General features: G+C 35.9%; 1 protein-coding gene across 10 annotated transcripts in view; it reads right to left on the bottom strand.

Moving 5' to 3' along the window:
- The window catches only part of MTA1 (metastasis associated 1), a 243,965-nt gene that overhangs the window by 144,748 nt on the left and 76,373 nt on the right, over positions 1-22,844 (bottom strand). For 9 of the 10 annotated variants that reach the window (XM_031952899.1, XM_031952898.1, XM_031952890.1 and 6 more), the window contains one exon: positions 11,601-11,694. In XM_031952899.1, the coding sequence (XP_031808759.1) occupies positions 11,601-11,694 (94 nt within the window). Of the gene's footprint in view, positions 1-11,600; positions 11,695-14,430; positions 14,567-22,844 lie in introns of all 10 variants that reach the window. The other variant, XM_031952897.1, reaches the window with a different exon arrangement.

Raw genomic sequence — 22,844 nt, 5'->3', positions numbered from 1 at the left:
TCTTAATCCCTTCCTAGTCCTTTTTTCCCTATTATAGGGTAGTGATTTCTAATTGACTGTCCTACTGGAGACTTAACCAAGATCCTTAAATCTTTTCCTTTATATCTCTGAGGATGGTCATTGTAAGAGAAAAAGGAAAGGTGATCTTACTAGAGTCAGGCTTAGAACTCTTCCTTTCCATATAATAATTATATCAACTTCTTTTTGATTCTTTCAAAAACTGGAGCTAGCACATCTTTTTTTTAATCTTTCCAGGCAGTTCCAATCTTCCTGAGCTTTCAGTACTAATACCAACATTACAGCATTAACATCTGAGCGGGGTCACCTACCACCTGGGTCAGAGATATTAATGGGAATATTGTGGAAAAACTTACAGCATTCTTGACCCTATCTTAGCACTGTTGCTACTCTCCAAGTAAAAGGCTTATTTAGCAAGAGTAGAATATTCTTGTAAAAGAAGAAAATAATCTTTTTTTATTCCTCTCATGGGCTTCAGAAACACAGGGAAGTAGGGCTGAAGGGTGGGAGGAACAGTCATAATATGAAAGAAAGGTTTATGCAAATACTTCATTTATATTTTCCAGAATTCACAAAGTGTTTTCTTAAGTATTAATTTGAAATTAGAGAATTATAGATCGCATGCAGCCTAAGAAATCTGAAAGAAGTTGTATAACCTTGCAAACTATGTACATTATTCCTATGTACATTATGTATACATATTCACTCGTGTAATTCAACTCAAACCTCACAGCAACAAAGCAATCCCATCTCCTAAACACCTTGCCTCTTATTTTACTTTATTTTTAAATGAGCTCTCTTTTCTCTCTCCCACCCCTTTTCATCTAAAAATCAGGTGACATCATTCCCTATATTTTTCTTCTGAATACTCTGACTGTATGCCCTTCTTTTTGTGGCTTACACAAGAACTTGATCCCTTCCACTCCTATCTTCCAAAGTTTGCAACCTTCTCCCCTAATTTTCTAGATCCCTATGTCCTGATTTCTTCTTTCCAGTCTTCCCATAATATTAGCTGATATTTATACAATGCTTACTACACAGTAGGCACTGTTCTAGGTGCTTTTACAATTATTATCTCATTTGATCCTCACTGAAATCATGGGTGGTGGATTCATTTAGATCAAATCTAAACTCAGTTCTTATTTCAGATCAGGTATTCTACTGTAACACCTACTTGCTTCCAAATATTTCCAAGTCTTTCTCATTCTTTAAAAAAAAAAAAAAAGTCAGAACCTACCATTTCCTCAAGTTACCATTCTTTCCTTTTCTCAAATTTCATGGAAAGGCCTTTAAATTTACTGCCTCCATTTCCCCTCTTCTCAACCTTTTATAATCTGACTTCTTGAAGAGGGTTGTGATCCCTTAAAAAACAAAACAAAACTGTATTTCCTATTGATCTGTGATTCCTTTCAGATTCCCAGCCCCTCCTGGCTGAGGCATATGCTTCCCCAGACAAATTGTCTTTCCAGGATGCCAGAGTCTTTGATTCAATTACAAATCCTGGTCAAAAAGCATCCCTTTGAATTCCAATAGGAGATTCAGGCTTGTCCCAGCCCCCATTCTGACTTGCTTAGGCTTCCCAGCCCCCACTGGTTCTGATCTGCTCACTGTCCCAGCCTTCAGTAAGACACTCAATACAAACTAAAATTCTCTCTTTGCAGAGGTTCCAAACATGCCAGCTCCATGCTTGGGATGCCAAGGACCTCTGTCCACTGGAATATTCTTTTCCAGTATTATCCTCTCTTAATCCTCACCTATTTCTCTAACCAGACTTTATGCCACTCTGTCAGGGCCTCTCAGTCAGAATTTCTAATCTTACTTCCAATCCTTATAATAAACCTTTTATCAATCTAGGTTTTTGGGTCTGCAAATTCCTTTACAGAGGACCTCGGCGCCGCCAGAAGGGAGACCCCCCCAAACTCCCTACCCTTGTGCCAAATCCCAAGGGGTTACAGGGGAGCCAATCCTCTTCATTTGGTTCCCTGAACCTCGAACCTGCCACTGTAGAATCAGGTACACTGTCTAGGATTAGACGAGGAGCTATCAAATCGAGAACACTAAAGCTTTTTTCCCCTAGAACTCAAGGAATTCTTTCTAGTGAAGGCTGACTTCCCATTTGGTGGCCCGTTCATGAAGTCCATCCTCCATCTCTACACAGCCCCCTCTCCCTCCCTCCCCCCCCCCCCTAAGTCCCACCCACCCTTTCTAGGGGGGAGAAGGGAGAGGGGAAAGGACAGCTCGAATTCCTGGGGGCACAGTTGAGCAGAGTTTTTGCCTGAGGACCATTGGGGCAGAAAACTCCTGGGAATTGACAAAAGTTTTTGTCCTATCTTTCTCTCTCTTAGTGATGCTTATAGAGACTGGAAAAAGCTATAGAAGTGGGAAAGCTTGGGGCTTGGGGCCTGTGCCTCTCACCTTTAGGGTATCTCTTAAAAAACAGGGACAAATTAAGCTCAAGAAAAACACTTCAAAATTTGAAAGCTTACGCCTTTTGCACCTCAATGCACTCCTAAAGTGCCTTTTTTCTCTCAAATCCTGGGACTGACCTCTGCACTCAGGCAGAAGCAGCTGGCCAAGACACTCTCAGTAGAAATGACTCTTTTAAAGCCAAACCCCTACCAGCCTAAGAGAAATTTGGCTATTTGACAACTGGAGGAGCCAATTTTGAAGCCTCATGTTTCTCCCACTCTGCAGTTACAAACAGCTGTTGGTTTTTTAACTCTCTCTCACCCAAACTAAAACCTGAAACTTTCAGCTTTTTTTTTCTTCTCCTCAGGGTAACTTCTGCTTCCTGAGAAAGACACTCAGAGCAGAGGTGCCTCTTTAATGCAAATCCCTCCTGGGAGCCCCAGAGGTTCGTGATGTAGGTGTCATGAAAATTGTCTGAGGACTCTCCAGTCCCTGTCCTGAGTTTGAGCAGGAGGAGCACTGGAGGGACTGCCTTTCAATCAACACCTGGTAGATGGTACAGGGGTTGGGCTGCTCCCTCCCCAAAATGTCCTGCCCTCTGGTAGGAATTTGGGGGTTGGTCAAGTTCCCCTTGCTCTACCAGCCGAACACCTGGCAGCCAGTAAGACAGGTAGGGCCTCTATTTCACTCTCGCTCTGGCACTCTATGGGGGAAGAGTGGAGAGACCACAGAGTGGGGATAGTAGCGGGGAAGCTCAGGACCTGTCTTGAGATCTCTTCTCTGCCTAAGCCCAGCTTGGTGATTTTATGGTGAGATTGAAGAGCCAACTCTCTCTTCTCAGACCCCCAAAAGGAATTTTTTGTAAGAGCACAAACCTTTAGACAAAACAGTTGAGAAATTTAGAGAAGCTTAACTGCACTCTAAATAGGTATCAAGGCCAATAGATACCGGGCCTTGATGTGGGTGTGGTCCCTTTAAGAATTGATTATTCCTTTCTTTCTGATTCCCAATCCCTCCTAGTTGATCAATCCAGGACCTTTTGATTTACAAATCCTGGTGTCTCCCCCACCTGGATCTGAGCCAACTTTCGACTCCACCCACAAGCCCCTCTAGCTAAATCTCTTATTATAAAAGTTAAGCTGGAATCCTCTTGGCAGAAGTTCCAAACATACCAGCCTTATGTCTGGCATGCCAGTGATCTCTGTCCACTGGAATCCCGTTTCCAGTGCCCTTATCTCTACTTTCACACATATTTCCTTAACTATACTTTAACCTTACTTCCAAACTCCATAATAAGCCTCTTATCAATATAGGGTTTTGGGCCAATAAATTCCTTTATTGGGAACTCTCGCGCCGCTACTAGACTTCATTTAACTCTGCATCCTTGCACCTAATCCAATGGGGTTACAGGGGAGTCTATTTGACTCCCTGTACCCCAAACCTGCCACTAGACCTCATTTATACCCTAATTTCATTTAGATACCCCATATCTAGATCTCATCAGCCTGACTCTCTGGGCTCTATCACATCCTTAATCCTCACCATCCCAACTCCACCTAATCAGGAGAAATTAGCTTTTCTGGAAATTGTAGAGAAAGGGAACTTTACACCCTAGACTCTAGGCTACTTAACACTTTTTACTATAGGAGTTCCTAGAATTTTCCCTGCTACTTTTCTTTGATTGGCATCCTATGATCCTGCCAGCAATTTAACTCCTTAACTACCTTCATCTGAGAGTTCTGGGGGCAGTGGAGGCATTCAGTATTGTTAGGTGGGCTATCAGCATTCTTAAAGGCTCCATTCCCACATGTCACTATCTCAAACCTGGATGATACCCCACTTATAATGTGCTCCTGAGATCTGTTTTCTCTAGGCTTCAAGCTTTAGATTTTCAACTGCCCTTCAGCCTGAAGAACATGGGACAACCGGGACAAATACCCCTTAGATGCCGTGCTGCTCTTTTCAGACCTCATACCTCCCTTCCTGGCATGAACCCCCAAATGAACTAGGGATATCTCTACGACCCTTGCCAGCTCAAAGCAGTTATGGAAGAAGAGACCTCTGTCCTTTATCCCAAATGAATTTGGGGGTTACTGTTTGAGGGGGGAATGATGAGGGAAGTCCCAAAACACTCACATTCTCTCTCTCCTCCCCCTCTCAATCTCTCTCTCTCTGACTTTGGGAATGAGTCATGAGGTAGAGCACTTAAGAAGCTCCTTGAAGGAGAAATTCTCCTTGAACCCTGCCTCTGTGAGACCCGCCCCAGAGAATCAAGATAAAAGTAGTTTATCTAGGTGAGGCTACTTGAGTCCAAAGCTGGAGAATTCCAACCCTATCGAATTAAAGATTACTTGAGAAAGACATTCAATTCCAGCTCAAGCTCACCCAGCCCCCATCAAGAGCAACCCCCAGCTTGTAGCCAAGGCTTATAAAATGAGCCAACTTGGGGCTCAATCTTGGCAGAGGACCTAACATGCCATCCATGGCACAGCAGCAATCTCTGCCTGCTGAATGATATTCTCTTTCAGACTTACACTCTATCTTTCTTAACCATTTCCTTAACAAGACTTTATACCTCTCTGTCGGGATTTCTCAACTGGAAACTTTACTTTTCTGTCAGACCTTGCCACTAAGGAATTCGGTCTTTTTATTCATGCATAGCAAAGGCTGACTTCCCAATGCCTATAATAAACTTCTTTTACCAATCTAGGTTTTCAGGTTCGTAAATTTCTTTACAAAGAACCTCTGTGCTACCAGAAGGGGGTTCCCACAACTCCCTACCTTGTGTCAAATCCTAAGGGATTTAAGGGAGCCAAACCTTAATTTGGTTCCCTGAACCCCAAACCTGCCACTAACCTCATCATTTAACTCCCTGACCACCAGGAATCCTAATCTCATCATTATCACTAAGTCTAGATTGTGCTTTCACAATTTAGCTAAGGCTTGGTTTATGATCTATGCATATCTCCTTACTTAGATGGCCCAAGTCAAATAGAAACTGATGATAGTACCTATATCAGGTTTTCTTTATCTAACATCCTTAATAGTTCAAATTGGACTCAGCTGTGTTGCCTGCCAATCCCGCTCAAATTCAATTTTTAGAACTAGATGACTTAGTATTGTCATCTAGTAATTTAGTAGACTCCCTAGGGGTGTGGTAACTCCAATCCTCTGGAACAGGACCATTTCCCCCACGTTCCTGAGGGCTATAATCTTGTCCCCTAAACCTCAGTTTGTCCAACAGGGCCACAATCTAATTAACATCAAATGTCTGCTTAAGTAAACATTCTTTGTATTGCCTACTATTGAAACCTGCTTCAACTCAATGCTCCAGACCTATTGGTCTGTCCCTAGGTTCCTAATCTCAGTTTATGGTCATCACCCTCTGATCTGATCTATTTTATCATAGACCAGGATCCAGTTCAGCCATTCAGATAGCTTTTCCTGTTATTTTCTCATTAGCTATATCAAATTAATATAAAAACTAAGTTCAGTTCAGAATCAAGGATCCTCATTCCAATCCAAAGTAAAATGGATACTTGTACTGGTAACAATACCTAGAGCAATGAACATATTTCACACACATACACACACACAAACACTTCCTTTCCCCTCCTCACCCTTCCTGTTTCCCTTCCAATCTGTGCCATCTCTCACAAATGTATTTTTCTGACCATTTTCTGACCACTAGTGCCATTTTTCTCCTTCAGATTTTAAACCTCTAATTTCCCAAAATTCATAAACTGTTAAACCAGCAGCTAAGGTTAAAATTCAAGTACTTCACAGTTATTAACACTCTGAAACAAAATCAGTATCCAAGAGGGGAGAAAAAAGAAGATAGAGAAAATATACCTTTTCCTATAGTACAAAGTATACTTTTTTCAAGATTCCTAAATATTTCTTGATCCCTTTTAGTTATTTTCTATTCCAATAATTGTCTACCTACTAGATATCTTTCTATTTCCACAAAACAAAAGCTTTTTAATAGCGAGTCTCAAAATATTCCTCCTTTACCAAAATTATTCTTAAAGAGACAAAAAGTGCCCTGCCAATGTGAGATAAATGTTATACAGATGCTCAAATCTAGAAGACAAAAACAAAATAAAACAAAAACTCTGGATAATCTCGATTGTAAATATTGTTGCTAATCTTTAAAATAAAATCCAGAGAAACTACAGCAATATAATCAGAGAATAATTCACTTGGATTAGTTTAATCCAAGATAAAATAGTATAGAATAATTGCCATAATTAACCACATAAGACAAATAGCTAACCCCCCACCCTCCTCAAAAAAGGATTATTCCAATGGATTGTAAAACAATGTATTAAATGCTATTTGACTTGGGTCTAGAAATGTTAGTAAGGCTGGTAAGTAATAAAACATTTAAGTCACAGGCAAAAAAAGAGACAAATTTATCTGCCCACAGTTATAAAAAACGATCTGGAAACTAAACCTCAATCTCATTATTTGGGGCTACACACCAAACACATCATTTGGCTAGTAACTGCTACCCTGAACATATCATTAAGGGAAACTCTATTCAATATCATTATAAAATTAATAAAATATCTGAGAATATAAAACAAATTACAAAACACTCTACAGAAACAAATGAAGCTGTAAATGGTTGGAACATTTATAATTAGATCATGACAATATAATAAAAACAACAGTATTCCCTAAATTAACTTACAAATTTAGTGCCATGCTAAATTACCAAGAAGATACCTTTTTTTTTTTTTTTTTTTTGGTTGAGACAGTTGGGGTTAAGTGATTTGCCCAACACAGCTAGGACGTGTTAAGTGTCTGAGGCTAGATTTAAACTCAGGTCATCCTGACTTCAGGGCTGGTGCTCTCTCCACTGCACCACCTAGCTACCCCGAGGATACCTTTTAAAAAAACTAAAAATAACTAATTTAAAAATCCACTTGAGGTTTAGAATATCTGTGAAGATCGCGTATTTTAAAATCAGCAGGAGTCCGGAGTTCAGATCAGGGGAAAATCGTCAGTCTTTATTCTCAGTGAAGAAAGATCAGAGGTGGGAGAGAATCGGCGACAGCAATGTGTGCAGCTGAGTCAAGAAGCTAGCTAGATCACCAGCCACACAACCAGCAGCCAGGAGAATGGACCCAGGCCCAATCTCTCCCAGCTTCTCTTCCTGTCTCCCTGCCTCCACCCACCAAAATCGTCATTTCCTATACAATACATCAGGACTTGCACAGAGAGTGGGCAGGGACCATTCTTTATCCAATCATGTATAACAATAGAGTATAGTCCAATTACTATTTAGCCTCATGTACTTGGGACCTCAGTGCATCAACTCAAGCCTCAGCCCATTACAAATATCAAAGTAAAAAGTTACAAAAGGGCATAGCATAAGATTTCAACCTATACTGTAAAGCTTAGAGATCAAAACTATTTTGTTATGATTAAGAAAGAAAGAGGTTGAACACAAATAAAACAAACTAGATAGGTAAGAAACAGAAGCAATCAAAATCCATAGCCTGGGGTTTAATAAACCTAAGAACATAAATTAATGGAAGAATGCTCAATAAACTAGAAAACAGTTTGGCAAAGATTGGGTTTAGACCAACTTCTTTTATCATAAATTACAAGCTTTAAACAGATGTATGATCTGAATATAAATGCTCACATTAAAAAACAAACCCAACAATTATTTACAACTAGTTCTAAGGGGAAAATTCTTAAGTAAATGTGGAATAGAAGATAGAAGACTATAAGATATGAAATGGGAATTTTATCTACAGAACACTAAGGCAAGAAAAAAGAAGCTCACTAAGTATCAAGCATTAAGTGCTACAGTTATGAAGGTACAACAAACAAGACAGAAAAATAAAAAAAAAATAAAATGAAGTTCACAGTCTAATGAGGCAACATATAAAAACAATGATGTACAAACAATTAATATACAGGATAAAGTAGGCATGATCTTAGAAAGAAAGTCAAAATTAAGGAGAATTAGTAAAAGCAGATGGCAAAACCTGAGCCGAAACGAAAGAAATCAGAAGGCAGAGATGTGGAAGAAAAAGAATTCCAGGTATGGGGAACAGGCAGTGAAAATGCCCCAAGTAAGGAAATTATTCAAGGAATATTCAAGGTCAAATTCACTATAACATAGAGGAGTAGTGAAGTGTAAAAAAAAAAAAACAAAAACAAAAACAAAAAAAAAAAAAAACAAACCCTAGAAAAACAGGGAAGGGAGTTAGGTGATAACAGGCTTTAAAAATCAGTGAGCTTATCTAAGTGAGGTTAGCAGAGAGGAGAGACTGCCACTTGGTGGTCAAGATAGAAAACTGTCTTACTGAATGGCTAATTCTTAGGAGACAATCAACTTTAGAAAAATGGACACACATCATTCTTCCTTTGACTTTGTTTTTTCTGTTTCATTGTCTTGGTTGTTTAGTTAATTACATTTGGCTGATCTATTTCTCAGAACACACATATTGTTCAAAGGTAAGTACATTCTTTGTCCTTTGCCTCCAAGTGTTAACTAGTTTTCTCTGGAAAATTATCTTTCTTTCCCTGTCTTTTAATCCCCATTTACCTTATTTCCGAAACCAGAAACAATCCTAACCATGTTTGAAAAGTATAAAAGGAGTGCTAGTGATACACATGAATGAAGAAAGGAATCTAAGTTGTGAAGAAGATATATAAAGAATCAGTTACTGAATGTTATAACTGTCAAAAGTATGCACAGCAAATAATGATATACAAGAGAAGAAATAATGAAATATTCCCACTTTCTAATGATGAGAAATAGGGATAACAAAGCCAGAATAATTCATACATCAACAGAAGTAGTCTACACTAGCTATTTTTTGCTTAATTATTTAAGGTTCCAATATCTGGATAAATAAATGAAAAACAACTGTCATGAAAAGACAAAAGGCATTAAAAAACATTTAAAACTTTTTTTTAAAGAGTGAAATAAAACTTGTTATTCAAATTACATAAGACTGTTTTCTATTAATTTAATTACTAATATTGGGAATAGTGTTTTTTTCAAACTATTCTTCCTTCAAAACGTACCATTATTTCAGCCATCTTATTCAATTCAATTCAAACCACCAAAAGCTAGGAATAGTCTAGGAATACCAAAACCAAAAAAAATTCAAATCTTTGCCCTCAATGTACATTATATTGTGGACAAATACAGGGGATATAATAATGTGTAATATTATACTCATATGGAAACAAATCTAATAATTCTATAATTTCTCTTCAGTTCTTTCTCATCTTCCTTGACTTTGCTATAGCATCATAAACCATTGAAACCTCTTTTCTCACTGTGTTTTCCACACTACACTTTCCTGGTTCTCCTATCTGTTTAAAAAAGTGTTCCTTCTCAAGTTCTAGGGCTAATTTTTCATCATCACAACATGTCACCTAAATAGGGATATTCACCAAGACTCATAAATAACAAGTCTGACATCACTATTCCAATTCCAGGAGCTCCCTATTACTTCTAAGATCAAATTTGAACTCTGCTTAAAAATTAAAGTTCTCCCTAAGACTACTTTCCCAGTCTCCTTAACTGTAATAATAATATGAACTTCTTGAGGGCAGGATCATTGTTGATGAGTCCTAAAAAACTTATATACAATCATATCTAAAACTATGTAAAATAATCATAACAATTTTATTTTCCAATAAGTTTATACAGATGACTTATTTTTAGTGTTTAGTTCTTTAGTAAAGAATTTGCTTTCTGGGTTTTTTAGTTTTCGCAGCAATAAAGTGGGATAATAATATCTCACAGAGCTGTTGTGAGGCTCGAATTAAATGATTTGTATATAACCTTAAGCATTATTTCACTTTCAAGTATTGAAACTTTTGCTCTTTTTCCTTCTAAAAGGAAAAACATTGAAGATCATTTAGCTTCCAACAAGTTTTTAATCATAAATATGCCCTCAAATTAGTTTAAATCAACCATCATTTAGTGTGGAGGTGTTATTTACAAACTGACCTAAAAACACACAAACTTAATTAATGAAATAAAATATGTAGTGTTTCTCTATAGCAATAGGGCTATTGCTAAGTTATGAAGAATACAATGTTAACAGAAGTTTATTATACTGACTTAAATATATATATATTAAGGTTCTATCAAACAGATACAATCCATTCTAAATGTTCATATAGACTATTTGTGCCTGACCTGTTTATAGCCTTTCAAGTTCATATTGGTCTGATCAGCCACAGTCTTGAGATATATATATGAACCCAACACAGTGATGTCATTTTGGTCCTTTTCAAGTACAAAGAACAACAATCAAACAAGAAAAATATTTCAAATCAATCTTCCTAATGACTTAAATCAGATTTAAATAAATGCTTCCTTGATGCCTTGTTTATACATTTATAAATTTTTAAAGAAACTTCTAACATTTCCATCAATGACTGCATAAAACTCATGAAAGTAAACAGTTAAAGAGGAAGATAAGCTGCCTTTAATGCCTTTAAAGAGAAATGCCTTTAAATAGGGCAGAGCAGTTTAGGAAATGAGTTAGTTTTCCAATTCAAAGACATCTGGAAACCTTTTGGGAAGGATAAGGAAGGAAGGAAGGAAAAAAAAAAATAATGTTATAGTTTCATAGAACCTAGAAGGACTCAACAGTCTATAAATGAAGATATGATTAAAGATTTAAGAAAGGCAGACAAATTTTTTGAAGTTGGTTTTCTATTGTTGCATTCAGCAGGTTTTATACATATTTCACTGGTACGGTATTTCAAACCAAGAAAACAAATGAAGGCTAAAAATGCTCTTTGCCATCATGTGCCAAAGAAATACCTCAGTAATCAATGCTCAGAAAATGACGTGCCATTTTCTGACCCTAAAGAATTAGCTTCTAGAATATGGTTCCTCTTCATCAAGGAGCTCAGATGTAATTAGGGTAGAACCAAAAGCTGAATGCATCCTGAAGACCAACCTGATAAAACTGTTAGTCAATACATTGGGCTGGCAGAAGCTGACTCGTACTTGGTCTCTCAATCTTCTGCCTACCCAGCCAGTGACAAGCACCCTCCCAGTCCTGTTGCATTCCCAGCCCCACTAAGAAGATGAGGCAAGTGATTGCTCCCTCCTTACCCTCCCCCTCCACCAATCCCAGAGTCCCAAAGGGAGGTGCAAGTCCCAAAGGAGCACTCACTTGCATGTTTGTCCGCCAGGGCAATCAGGGTGCTTGAGATGTCTCTCCTTCTGTAGAAACACACCACTTTGGCCTCCACATTCCCATTGGCTGTCTGTAATGGTGAAGGCACATGTGGGTTTGAGAAGCACAAACAGAAAATGCCAACTAAATCTTTTATTTGCTTCCATGAAATTGTGCTACACTGTCCAGTTCTCTGAACCCTCTAGAAATCTAAAGTATGTCCAAGGTGCCCAATGACACACACTCTCTTAATAGGGGAGAACAAAGAGAGATGCTACCTGTTCTGTGTGGTTTTTCCTATCAAGACTGTATAGAATAATTCTGTGGCATAAAGCAATAGGTGTGAAATTCAAATAGAAAGGGATCTCTGTGGGCCACAAACTTAATTAGAAAAGCACAATTTAACACTATCTGTGGTGGTATTTTTATTTATTGTGTTAACCTTTCCCAATTACATTTTGATCCCAGCTACACTTGAGAAATTTGACAATAGTATGGAGCCAGGCAAGACTGACAACAATATGTCATTCTGATATATTGACTACAATGCATAACTACTGTTGAGGTATCAGGTATAGGTCATGGTATAGCTTGTGAAATAATTCAGGCTTAGAAAGTCTCCAACCAAAGGCAATGAATGAGATTTACATACTCAGTGGACAGACCAAGCTCCTTGAAATTTTCACAGTCCAGCAAAGCAAGATAGGGATTTTTAGAGATTATGTCACAAGATAAATTTTGAAATAATAAAGAAGTTTGCTAACTTAAGGAGATCCTAAAGCCTAGGTGGAACTGTGCATTTGGGAGATATTAATGTATGGTAATGATATTATAACTAGCACAGATTCACTTAAGGATAACAAAGGAGGAGGAACTGCACAGGTAGGTACCTTGTAGGGGGAAAGATTTATTGAAGTTTGCAGTCAAAAGGTGCTGTTCTGCATGCTGTTGGTACTTTCTTATTGACAGATTTCTGTGTTAGGTTAGGATAATAGTCATGTAAGTAACCTGGTGAAGTGGACACAGAATATTCTGGCCTGCTCAATGTTCTAGAGAGACCTATGATTGATGGTTTCTGTGGGGCCTGGGGCTAGAGTAGATGGGGGGCAACAATCAGAATCACTATAAGTAATGGCAAAAAATTTCAGCCTTTCTTTACTTTAATTAAACCTTTTTACAAGAAGAAATCTGACAAAAGGAATGAGTTTCAATTGCTATATAGAGTCCAAATCCCTTAAAATACAACTTGAAAGAGTCTACTGTTTTTCTCCAGACTGGAAAGTGTTAATGATATTTCCTAGTATGTTGGAAAACATTGGAATTTTTTTCAATCTCAAAAATTATTCTCCATGAAAAACAAATATGGAAATATGTAAGCAGTATCACGAGTTTAGTCCTAGAGTTTTAAATAAAAAGATTCTTCACAAAAGTTAGGACTACTGTCAGATGATAAAGATGTGGAAAGAAGCTTTGGAAGATAAACATTTTTTCTAAAATTACTACCAACAGTAGTAAATTGTATAACAATAGTCAGAGAAGGATTAGGAAAAGAAATATGAAAGGACACAAAAATGCAAAAAAAAAAAAAAAAAAAGGTAAGGGAAAAAAGAAACATGAAGGGGAAAATACAACTCATACTTCAGAAAAAAGGTATTTATCAGGAAGTAAACTATAGATGTAGATAGCCTGGGAAACACTAAGAAACAATGGAGAAAACAAAATTCAGAGTCCAGAAGGAAAGTTAACTGAAGGAAAATTAATGACTCCAACTACAGATTTACAATAGAAACACTAAAATGCAAAGAAAGGGCAAGAGCCAAAGGAAAGACTAATCTTAATAACAACCAGAAAAATGAACAAAGAGGACCAAAATGCAATTGAGGATCACTAAAGAATACCTGGAACATGGTTAACAATTTCCTAGACAGGCAGTCCTAAGAATCAGGTCCAGAAAACTGGGTAGAGCAGTTCTAAATGTATATTTCTATAAACATCCTCTAGAATAAGTCCCTTATTTTCAAGACTTATTTTAATCAAACTAAATAAATTTTATTTAATTAGATAATTTAATTAGATTTATAAGTTTCATACTATATTGCCCAAAAAGTTAACTCCTGGGAAGAGCCAAAAGTCATTTTTAAAAAATCCACCAGTCAGTGTTTTGAGCTTTTAGATAGGATATAAAAGAAGGATTATTGTGATTTAACCATGAAAACATGAAACCCCAAAGAAAAGGGTGAGAGTCAAGTCCTAGAAAGCTGGAAGGCATTTTTCCAAGCAAACACTGTTAGAAAATATGTTGGGTAGCCAGGTGTGCCAAATAAAAATTTAATTTTTCAAATCTATAATGTACTGGCATAGTATTTGGTAAATAGCAGGCAGAGTAATTGATTGTTAGCAACAGAATACTCTTTTGATCTGTTGGAACTCCCAGGTAGAGCACTGATTCTATAGGAAAATATCTTCAATTCCAAAGTGGCACAGTAGATAAAAGAGAGAAATTTGAAGTTAGGAAAACCTGAGCTCAAATTTAGGCTTCAAGTTCAAATCCAGTGTTCAATACTAACATGTAACAAACTCTTAGTCTGTTTCTGTTCTAAAACTGGGGGTGAAAACAGTATCCCACAGTGTTAATGTGAAGATCAAATGAAGTAACATATAAATCTAAAAGCACTGGTAAGTACCAGGGGCCAAAAGTGTGAAGTGACATCTTCTGCTAAATTATTGAGTTAAGTATGTCTGTTCTTCACCTCCAAGAACAAGTGGAATGTATACTCAATTTGGGGTGTCATCTTTAGTGAAGGCAATAGACAAACTGGAACAGTACCTGTTTTTAGGGAATAAGGAGATCTTCAGGATGAGGTTTGGATTACTGTTTTGGTTTCCTTGTCTCCGAGGAATAAAACGTCCAAATTTTACTTTAATTCTCTTTATTCAGGCACAGTCAATCTGACCTAGTGTTGCTGATTTCCAGGGGAGCCAGAAAAGGAAAAACAGGAATGCAAAATGGTTCTTTATCTTAATTAATATTCCACTCAATCCTTGAAATTCTATTCTTTTAAAACCTTATTATGAGAGTTGTTTTTTAATTGGTTTTAAGGTCCAAAAGTGTTACACTGAATTCAAATTCTGAACCTAAGTCACTGAATTGAGTTTCTAGTCTAGAATAATACCTACATCAGAAAAGCAGGGCTTAGACTCCCTAGGTGTTCTAAACTGAGGGACAAAGAAGTAATAGTGCTTATAGTGGGTGAACTGCAACAATGGCTCTAAAACTGTTAGTAAAGAGTAAAGTGAATCAAAAGAATTCAGGAAAAACCTATAAAATAATTTAGCTAAGTGACTAACCCTCTTAAGGATAAGAAAAGGAATTTCTTTCAAGGGATAAAGCTTATCCTATAGATGAGAAAAATATTGAAATGAATTTTTTTGACTTTTCAAATTACTCCAAGAAATGAGGAAGAGGTCCTAAGGCTTGGGCTCTTTTAAGATGCCATATTTTCTTTTGTCTAAGGGACTATTAAGAAGGCAAGTCCTATCTCTGGGCAAATATCTTAGCAAAGATTTGGAGAAGAAATGGAGGATGAGGGTGTACAAATAAGGATGTACACTACTCTACAGGTTCAAATACAGCTCCAGTTATATCAGACATATATATAAAACCTGTCTTCACATGTGTGTTTATATATTGGTTTTAAGTGACTAGTTAATGAACTGGAAGGAGGACAAAGAAAAAATAAATGGTACAAGATAAATTTTGTCCCTAGGCGTGTGTGTGTGTGTATACACACACACACACACACACACACACATTTTTTAAAACAAAAAACAATTTAGGCTTAATGAGAGTCAGTGTGTCAGGGCAATGAGTTCCTAATAGATATTTTAGTAGCTGAATAGGAGGACTAAGATGAAAGAAAGCAGAAAAAGTTCTATGTAGGACTCCCTTGACTTACAAAAAATCAGTATTCATAGACAGGCCATGAAAGAGAACTAACACAATTAACACTAGTTCAAAATAGGCAGAATTAGAAAACCTCTTGGCAGTTGGGAAATACCAGGAAAACAAGTAAATGGTTCACATGGCCTTCCTATTCATTCCAAAAACGGGAAATAGGTAATATGGCTCTCTCTGATAAAGTCAAGTCCCATAGAAACTCATAATACTATGAAGCTATTAAAGAAGCCTCATGAAAGCTGGCAGGAAAAATTCACACCACATTTTTACTTGCTACTTACTACTAAAACAGAAAATTATTTGCCAATTTAATACTATGTTGAAAATGTTAACAGAAACAAAAAAACAAAAAAAAAAGGAGTTTGAAATGTTGGATATAAAGCTTTAGTGGCTTGCCTCCTCATGGACATTTGTCAAACCCAAATGACTATGATTCTTATGTCCCCTTATTTGTGAATATTTCATTATTTACAATCCCCTTCAGAAATAAAGTCATTGTGCAGAGCATAATGAATCACTCTCTGTAATTTGTTTATGCATGGAAATGGCCATACACAGTCAGAACCTGACTACCTGAATTGTGTAGCTTCACCAGTACTCACCTCTAAATCTTCACCTTCAGTAGACACTATTCACAAACTGGCTGAGTAAGCCACCTAAAGCATAACTGAATAGTACCGTTAGTGGCTCTGCATTGCCTCCTAATTAAAGTATAAATTTGTTTTTAAAACATTCCATAATTTGGCTCCAATTTATCCTTCTAACTTTTCACAGCTCCTTCATATGCTTGATACTTTTCATAGTATTCTCCCATGCCCTCTGCATTTGTTTACTCATTTGTAGAATGGATTTTCCATTTTCCCCTACGTATTGAAGATTTCCTTCTTTTTCTGGATTGTATGATCCAAGTGCTACCTTTACTTTAAAGTCATCTTTGACACTAACTTAGAAATCCTCTTCTTCAAATTAGGCTACAGAGCACATTTAATTCTCCTTTGTGACAATTATTTCTGAATTTATCCTCCTTATAACTATAATATCGTTAGAATTTCCCTGAAAACATATCTTTGTAACCATTCTCTCTTAGTATTGTATTTTGTACAGAAGGCATTTGATGAGTTTTGCTAAATTTGATCTGAGGCAAGTGAATTCTTGACTTTGGCTATCGGCTTTTTCCTTTCACAAATGAAGAAGGTTATAATATGTGATTCCCTAGGGTTCTTTCTACTGCTGTGATTTCATGATTCTAGATGATACTCAATATACATACATAACTATAACCTATCTTTGATATTTATAACCAATCCAAAATCTTTCTTCTCAGCTCTAGTTCCTCTGCACATACCAAAATTGAAACTTTCTCCCCAACAATAACTTCCTATTTGTCAGTGGAATCAAAATCCTTCCTGATAATGTCAGAGAAATGTTTAGTCTAGAAGTCTTTTTTAATCTCCCTATCTAAGATTACAGAACAGATAAAGGAACAAGAATTTATTAAGTGTTTATATGTGCCAGGTGCTGTGCTAAGAACTTTAAAGATATAAGAAGATTAAATAGAATAAATGTAAAGTCACTGCCATTAAGGATTTTAAGATGGCACAGTAGGTCAGAAAACTTTTGGCTCTCCAAATTCCCTCCACGTTAAAAATGACTGAACATCGTCGCTTCAGAAGGAATATAGAACAGTAGAAATTCTTTTAAAAGTTATGGTAAAGCAGTTGTTCTCCTACAACAACTTAAAAAGACCTAGGAGAGAGATGACCTCTAGAGTCAGAGGTTCAATCAGAGTTAAGTGCAAACTCGCCCATACTGACTGCAATTTGAATCAACAAGTTTCAACCCCCAGCTAGTTTGGAAGGCAGCCTCAGCCTTAAAAACTTTTATCTCACCAAAAGTGTGGTAGTCTGACTAATAGGAGAAGACTGAAGGATCTTCCACTGTGAAGGGATGCTGAACATGGCTGTACTATCAGATACATCCCCTGCAGCTGAGGGGAAGAAGATAATATACACCTGTGCTCTGCAAGCGCTTGCAGGAAAGCCTAATCACTAACTTTAGTTCCAGGACAGAGAGGTCAGCAGTAGTTTGCAGTCACCAGGGTCCACAAGGAGAAAGAACATTTACAGAATAGTGTGGCTACGGGTCCTAGACCTGGCTTAGGAATAGAGAGGACAGCCTAAGATGGTGCCCTGAGGCAGACTTCAGAAAATATTAAAAATTTAGGCCCAGAGAATTTGAGCACCATTTCCCCATACTTCAGAACTAGAACTTGATTACACTAATAAGTGCTAAAAACAAATAAAAATGTGTAAGCAAAGAAAGAACCCAATCATAGACAGATACTATGGGGATAGGGAAGATCTATGTTCATATTCAAAGAAAGATAATAAAGATAATAAAGCCAAAAAAGCCAGGCCCTTTCCAATAAGAAATGACAAATGATCCCAAGCACAAAAAGAGTACTTGGAATAATTTTAAAAGGACTTTAAAAATCAATTAAGAGAGATTGAGAGAATGAGGGGAGAAAAATAAGAGCAATCCAAGAAAATCAAAAAATTATAAAAAAAAAAAAAGTTATCTGGAAGTAGATAATTAAAAACTTAAAGAAAAAAAATAAATACTTGAAAACCAGAATTGGGCATGAACTAATGTTATCAGATTTCAAGAGTCATAAAAAAAAAAAAAAATCAAAATAATGAAAAAACAGAAGAGAAAATGAGCATCTTATTAAAAAACAATTGATCTGGAGAACAGTTGAGGAGAAATAATGTAAAAATAGTTGGACTACCTGAAAATTATGATTTAAAAAAAAATCGATACAATATTATAAGAAATTATCAAGAAAAAGTACTAGAATAAGAAGGGAAAAGAAGAAAAAAACTTTCACAAATATCATAGACAAATTTAAACACTTCCAGATTAAGGATATATTACAAATAGCAAAGGAAAAAAAACACCCTTAATTATCATGCAGCTACAAATAAGGTTTACACAAAACCTAGCAGTTACTATGTTGAAGGACCATCAATCTTATAATACTATATTTCATGGAGTAAAAGAAGTAGAGTTAAAACCAAAAGTAACTTGCCCAGCAAAATTAATTTCATTCTGAATGGAAAAGAAGAAGAATACTTAATCAACCGAAAGACTTTCAGGTATTTGTGACAAAAACAGCACAACTTGAGGGAAAATTCAACACAACAAACCAGAGAAACATGATAAACATTAAGGACCAATTATAACAAACTCGAAGCGGTCAAATTGCTTACTTCCTATATGTGAAAATATTATCAATACTCTTGTAACTCATCATTATTTGGGTAGTTTGAGAAACTTTGCATAATGGAGTAATTCTTAAAAAAAAAAAAAATAAAACCATGCAAGAAGAGATGAAAAGGAGTAATTATCTCATACAAATAAGGCATAAAAGGGAAAAAAATGATACATTAGAAACTAATAAGTAGTGCTGTTACCTTACTCTCATTGGGAATGGATTAAAAAGAAAACAACATATATCTCTAGAAGAGTATAAAAGTCTTCTAAATTCAAAAAGAAAGGAAGAAAGATTGGGCAAAGGGAGAGGATAAAGGAGAGATTTTTGGAGGGGTGAGTAGGTAAAGGAATAGAAAGGCAAGGTGATAGAAGTAAAGCAGAGGAGTGAAGTAGAACAGGGATAAAGTAAGAAGAATAATTATGAAAAAAAGAAAGGAGGAAATATAGAATAAGTAATAACAGAATGTGAATGGGATGGATTTACCAATAAAATGGAAACTGAAAACAAATTAAAAATTTGAATTCAATAATATATTGCTCTCAGGAAATGCTATAAAAATGAGATATACATAAAGATAAAATAAAGGATGGGAACAGAATTTATGTATGTTAAAAAAAAAAAAAAAAAAAAAAGTAGAGCTAGTAATCACATGAGACAAAGCTCTGCCTAGATGGAAGTAGGGCCAATTGAGTGCAGTGTTACTATTTCACTAATTTATTACTCACATCAAATTTCCCTTCTTAAAAGGCCTCTACTAACTCCCTTGAACTTTTCTAATCTTCCCTTCCCTTACTATTTGAATAGGAAATTTAATTTAGTTCAAAATCTATGTCTAGTATCCCTACAATATAGTCCTTCCTATAAGATATTCTTCTTTCTTTCTTCTCTTCAGATCTTGCCCTCACTATTCTAGTCAACTTTGATCTCCCCATGAAGCTAGCTTAAGCTAAGATGTTTAAAATAGTTAGACAGTATAAAATACCTGAGTGTCAACTTGCCAAAACAGACACAGGAATTATAGGAACATGAACATAGGATACTTTTTATATAAAGTCGGATCTAAATAACTGAAATAATATTTATTATTATAGGGAAAGCCAATATTTATTATTAAAGGTAAGACCAATATGATTTTAAAAAACAACACTTTTAACTTAACTAATCTACTTATTTAATGTCATCTCAATTAAATGATTAAAAAATTATCTGAGTTAGAAAAAGTAATACCAAAGCTCAAATGGAAGAATAAAAAGTCAGGAACTTCAAAGAAACCTTGGGAAAAAATGTAAAAGAAGCAGATTCAGTAGTATCAGTCCTTTCATTACATGAAGAAAGCATTATTGAAATATAAAATGGATAATTTTGATGATTTTATAGTAATATTTTCTTCTATTAATAAAAACTATGCAGCGAAGATTAGAAGGCATACAGAAAATTGGATGAAAATCTTCATAATCTCTCATAAAGGATGCAATTGTTTGGAATATCGCTGTGGTGCAGGAAATGATGAGCTGGTTGACTTAGAAAAACAATGGGAGGACTTGGATATGATAATACCCACATTCAGAGAAACAGATGACAAGTGGAAATAAGCATAAGAGTCTTATGTGTGAGCATGTATATGCATGCATATACACTGATATCTATAAACACACACACGCACACATATATCCATGCTTAATTGTAGTCTACAAGGAAGCAAAGAAAAACTGGCTTTGAAAACAATGTGTAGTATTTATCATATAGATTCTCTTGAAATGAACATTTATTGTTTTATACTAAATTCTCTCATATTCTGCTTATACATGGTAATTTTTTTCTTTTTCTTACTTTATATTTAAAATAAAAATTTTGTCAAAAAAAACAAACAACAAAATAACCCAAATCTTAATGTCATTGGCACTAATGAAAATCACATTCATTTCTAAAGTTGAATCATATGATAGTGCCAAAGATTTCAGTGTTGAGAATTTTTTTCGGTATTTAGTAATTACAGAAACTAGGTATCTGGAGAGGCAGTTGTCCAGTCTCACATATTGTTTCCTTAAAGGATAGCTATGAGACCTCAGATGAAAACAGGACCAAAGGTTTAGAGTATGTTTCAACTGCCAAGGTTCTAAGCACCCTTTGTCAGAGGCATATATACAAGGGCTAGCACTGATAGCAAAGATGGCAGGCTCATTCTCTACCAGAGTTGTTCCCCTTTATGATGGCTTCATGGAGCAGCTTTGCCTAGATGGAAGTTGGGCCAATTGAGTGTAGTGTTAGTATTTCACTAATTTGTTATTACTCATATCAAATTTACCTTCTTAAAAGGCTTCTACTAACTCCCTTGAACTTTTCTAGTCTTACCTTCCCTTACTATTTGAACAGGAAATCTAATTTAGTTCGAACTCTATGTCTACTATCCCTACAATATAGTCCCTCTTCCTATAAAATATTCTTCTTTCTCTCTTCCCTTCAGATCCTGACCTCAATATTCTAGTCAACTCTGATCTCCCCATGAAGCTATATAAACTATTTTGTGATCTGTTCTGAACTACTGTTGGAACTTAAGTATTCTGATATAAAATGTGATATGGCCTCATTGTTGTTATTAGTCATTCAGTCTTTGTGATCCTGTGGGCCATACTGTACAAGGATTTTTCTTGTCAAGGATACTGGAGTGTTCTGCAATTTCTTTCTCCAGTGGATCAAGGCAAATAGAGGTTAAGTGACTTGCTTGGGATCACACAGCTATTAAGTGTCTAAAAATGGATTTGAATTCAGGTCTTTCTGACTTCAGGCCCATCTCTCTATCCACTGAGCTACCTAACTGCCTTACAGCCTCACACACAAAAGCCTTTAATTACAGTCAACCTTTAATCCCAACACCCCTCATTTTACAGGTCTCAATTTACAGATGGGGAAAGTAGCTTAGTTGCTCAATTTCACAATGATTAAGCAGCCAATCTAAGAACAGAACCCAAATCTTTACTCTTTGACCATTATTCTTCCCACTATTTCTTTTTTGTTGTTTTTTTGGCAAGGCAACTGAGTTAAGTGACTTGCCCAGAATCACACAGCTAGTAAGTGTTAAGTAAATCAGGTCCTCCTGATTCAGGAACTGTGCTGTATACATTGCACATCTAACTGCTCCTTTCCCACTATTTCTTGAATGTGAGTCTTATAGATCCAATTATCTATGATGCTTAAAGCAGTGAACAATTTTTTTTTTTTGTATGTCAGTACTAAAGCTACAACAGGTGCTCAATATTTATTGACACATATGCCAATATTAAAACCATCAGCCTGGGAGGTGGGGGGGAAGAGATAAGGGAGAAAGAGAATCAAATAAACAATTACAAAGCTATCAATTAATAGAGTGCTTATGTTAATTTTGACACTTAAGGTTGACACCTAAAAAGATATATAAAACAATTCAAACCTTCAAGGATTTATAAAATGACTAAACTAAAAATAGAGTGCAGTATATGTTATGCACAATGAACAACATTGTGCCCTAAAAGTAGGGCAGGATTCAAAGGAAGGAAAAATTTATATAGGTTAGTTTCTGAGTCTTAAGTAAAAATGATAATAACGAACATTCTAGGTCAGAAAAAGCAATGACAAGTGTCAGACACAGATGCCATATATTTCTTTTTAATAATGGTATTTATTATGACAAGGGATTGAGCCAGGAATTGTTTAAGTTCAAAAAGAAAAAAAACTACTAAATAATGTTAAGAAAAATAACAATTAAACAATTAACAATTAAAAAAATCAAATAAGAACAAGACTGCTCAAAGTAAATGGGACTACAAAATAAATAATAATACATTTCCTACAAGGGAGAATTGTAGTCAGATTAAGGGGGTGGGGGGGTCGGGGGGAGAGGAGACTGTAAAGTACTAACAAGAAAATGAAATGTAAGTAAATGAAGAGATAAGATAACTCCATTAAGGCCAGTTAATGTGTCTAGATTACAGAAACAAGGCAAAGTAGGTAGATTATGAATTGTTTTAATAAA

The sequence above is a fragment of the Sarcophilus harrisii genome, chromosome 2 (assembly GCF_902635505.1).
Source record: "Sarcophilus harrisii chromosome 2, mSarHar1.11, whole genome shotgun sequence".
In the NCBI taxonomy this organism is placed as follows: domain Eukaryota; kingdom Metazoa; phylum Chordata; class Mammalia; order Dasyuromorphia; family Dasyuridae; genus Sarcophilus; species Sarcophilus harrisii.
Note: the sequence above shows the minus strand (reverse complement) of the source record. Positions and strands in the feature narration are given on the sequence as shown.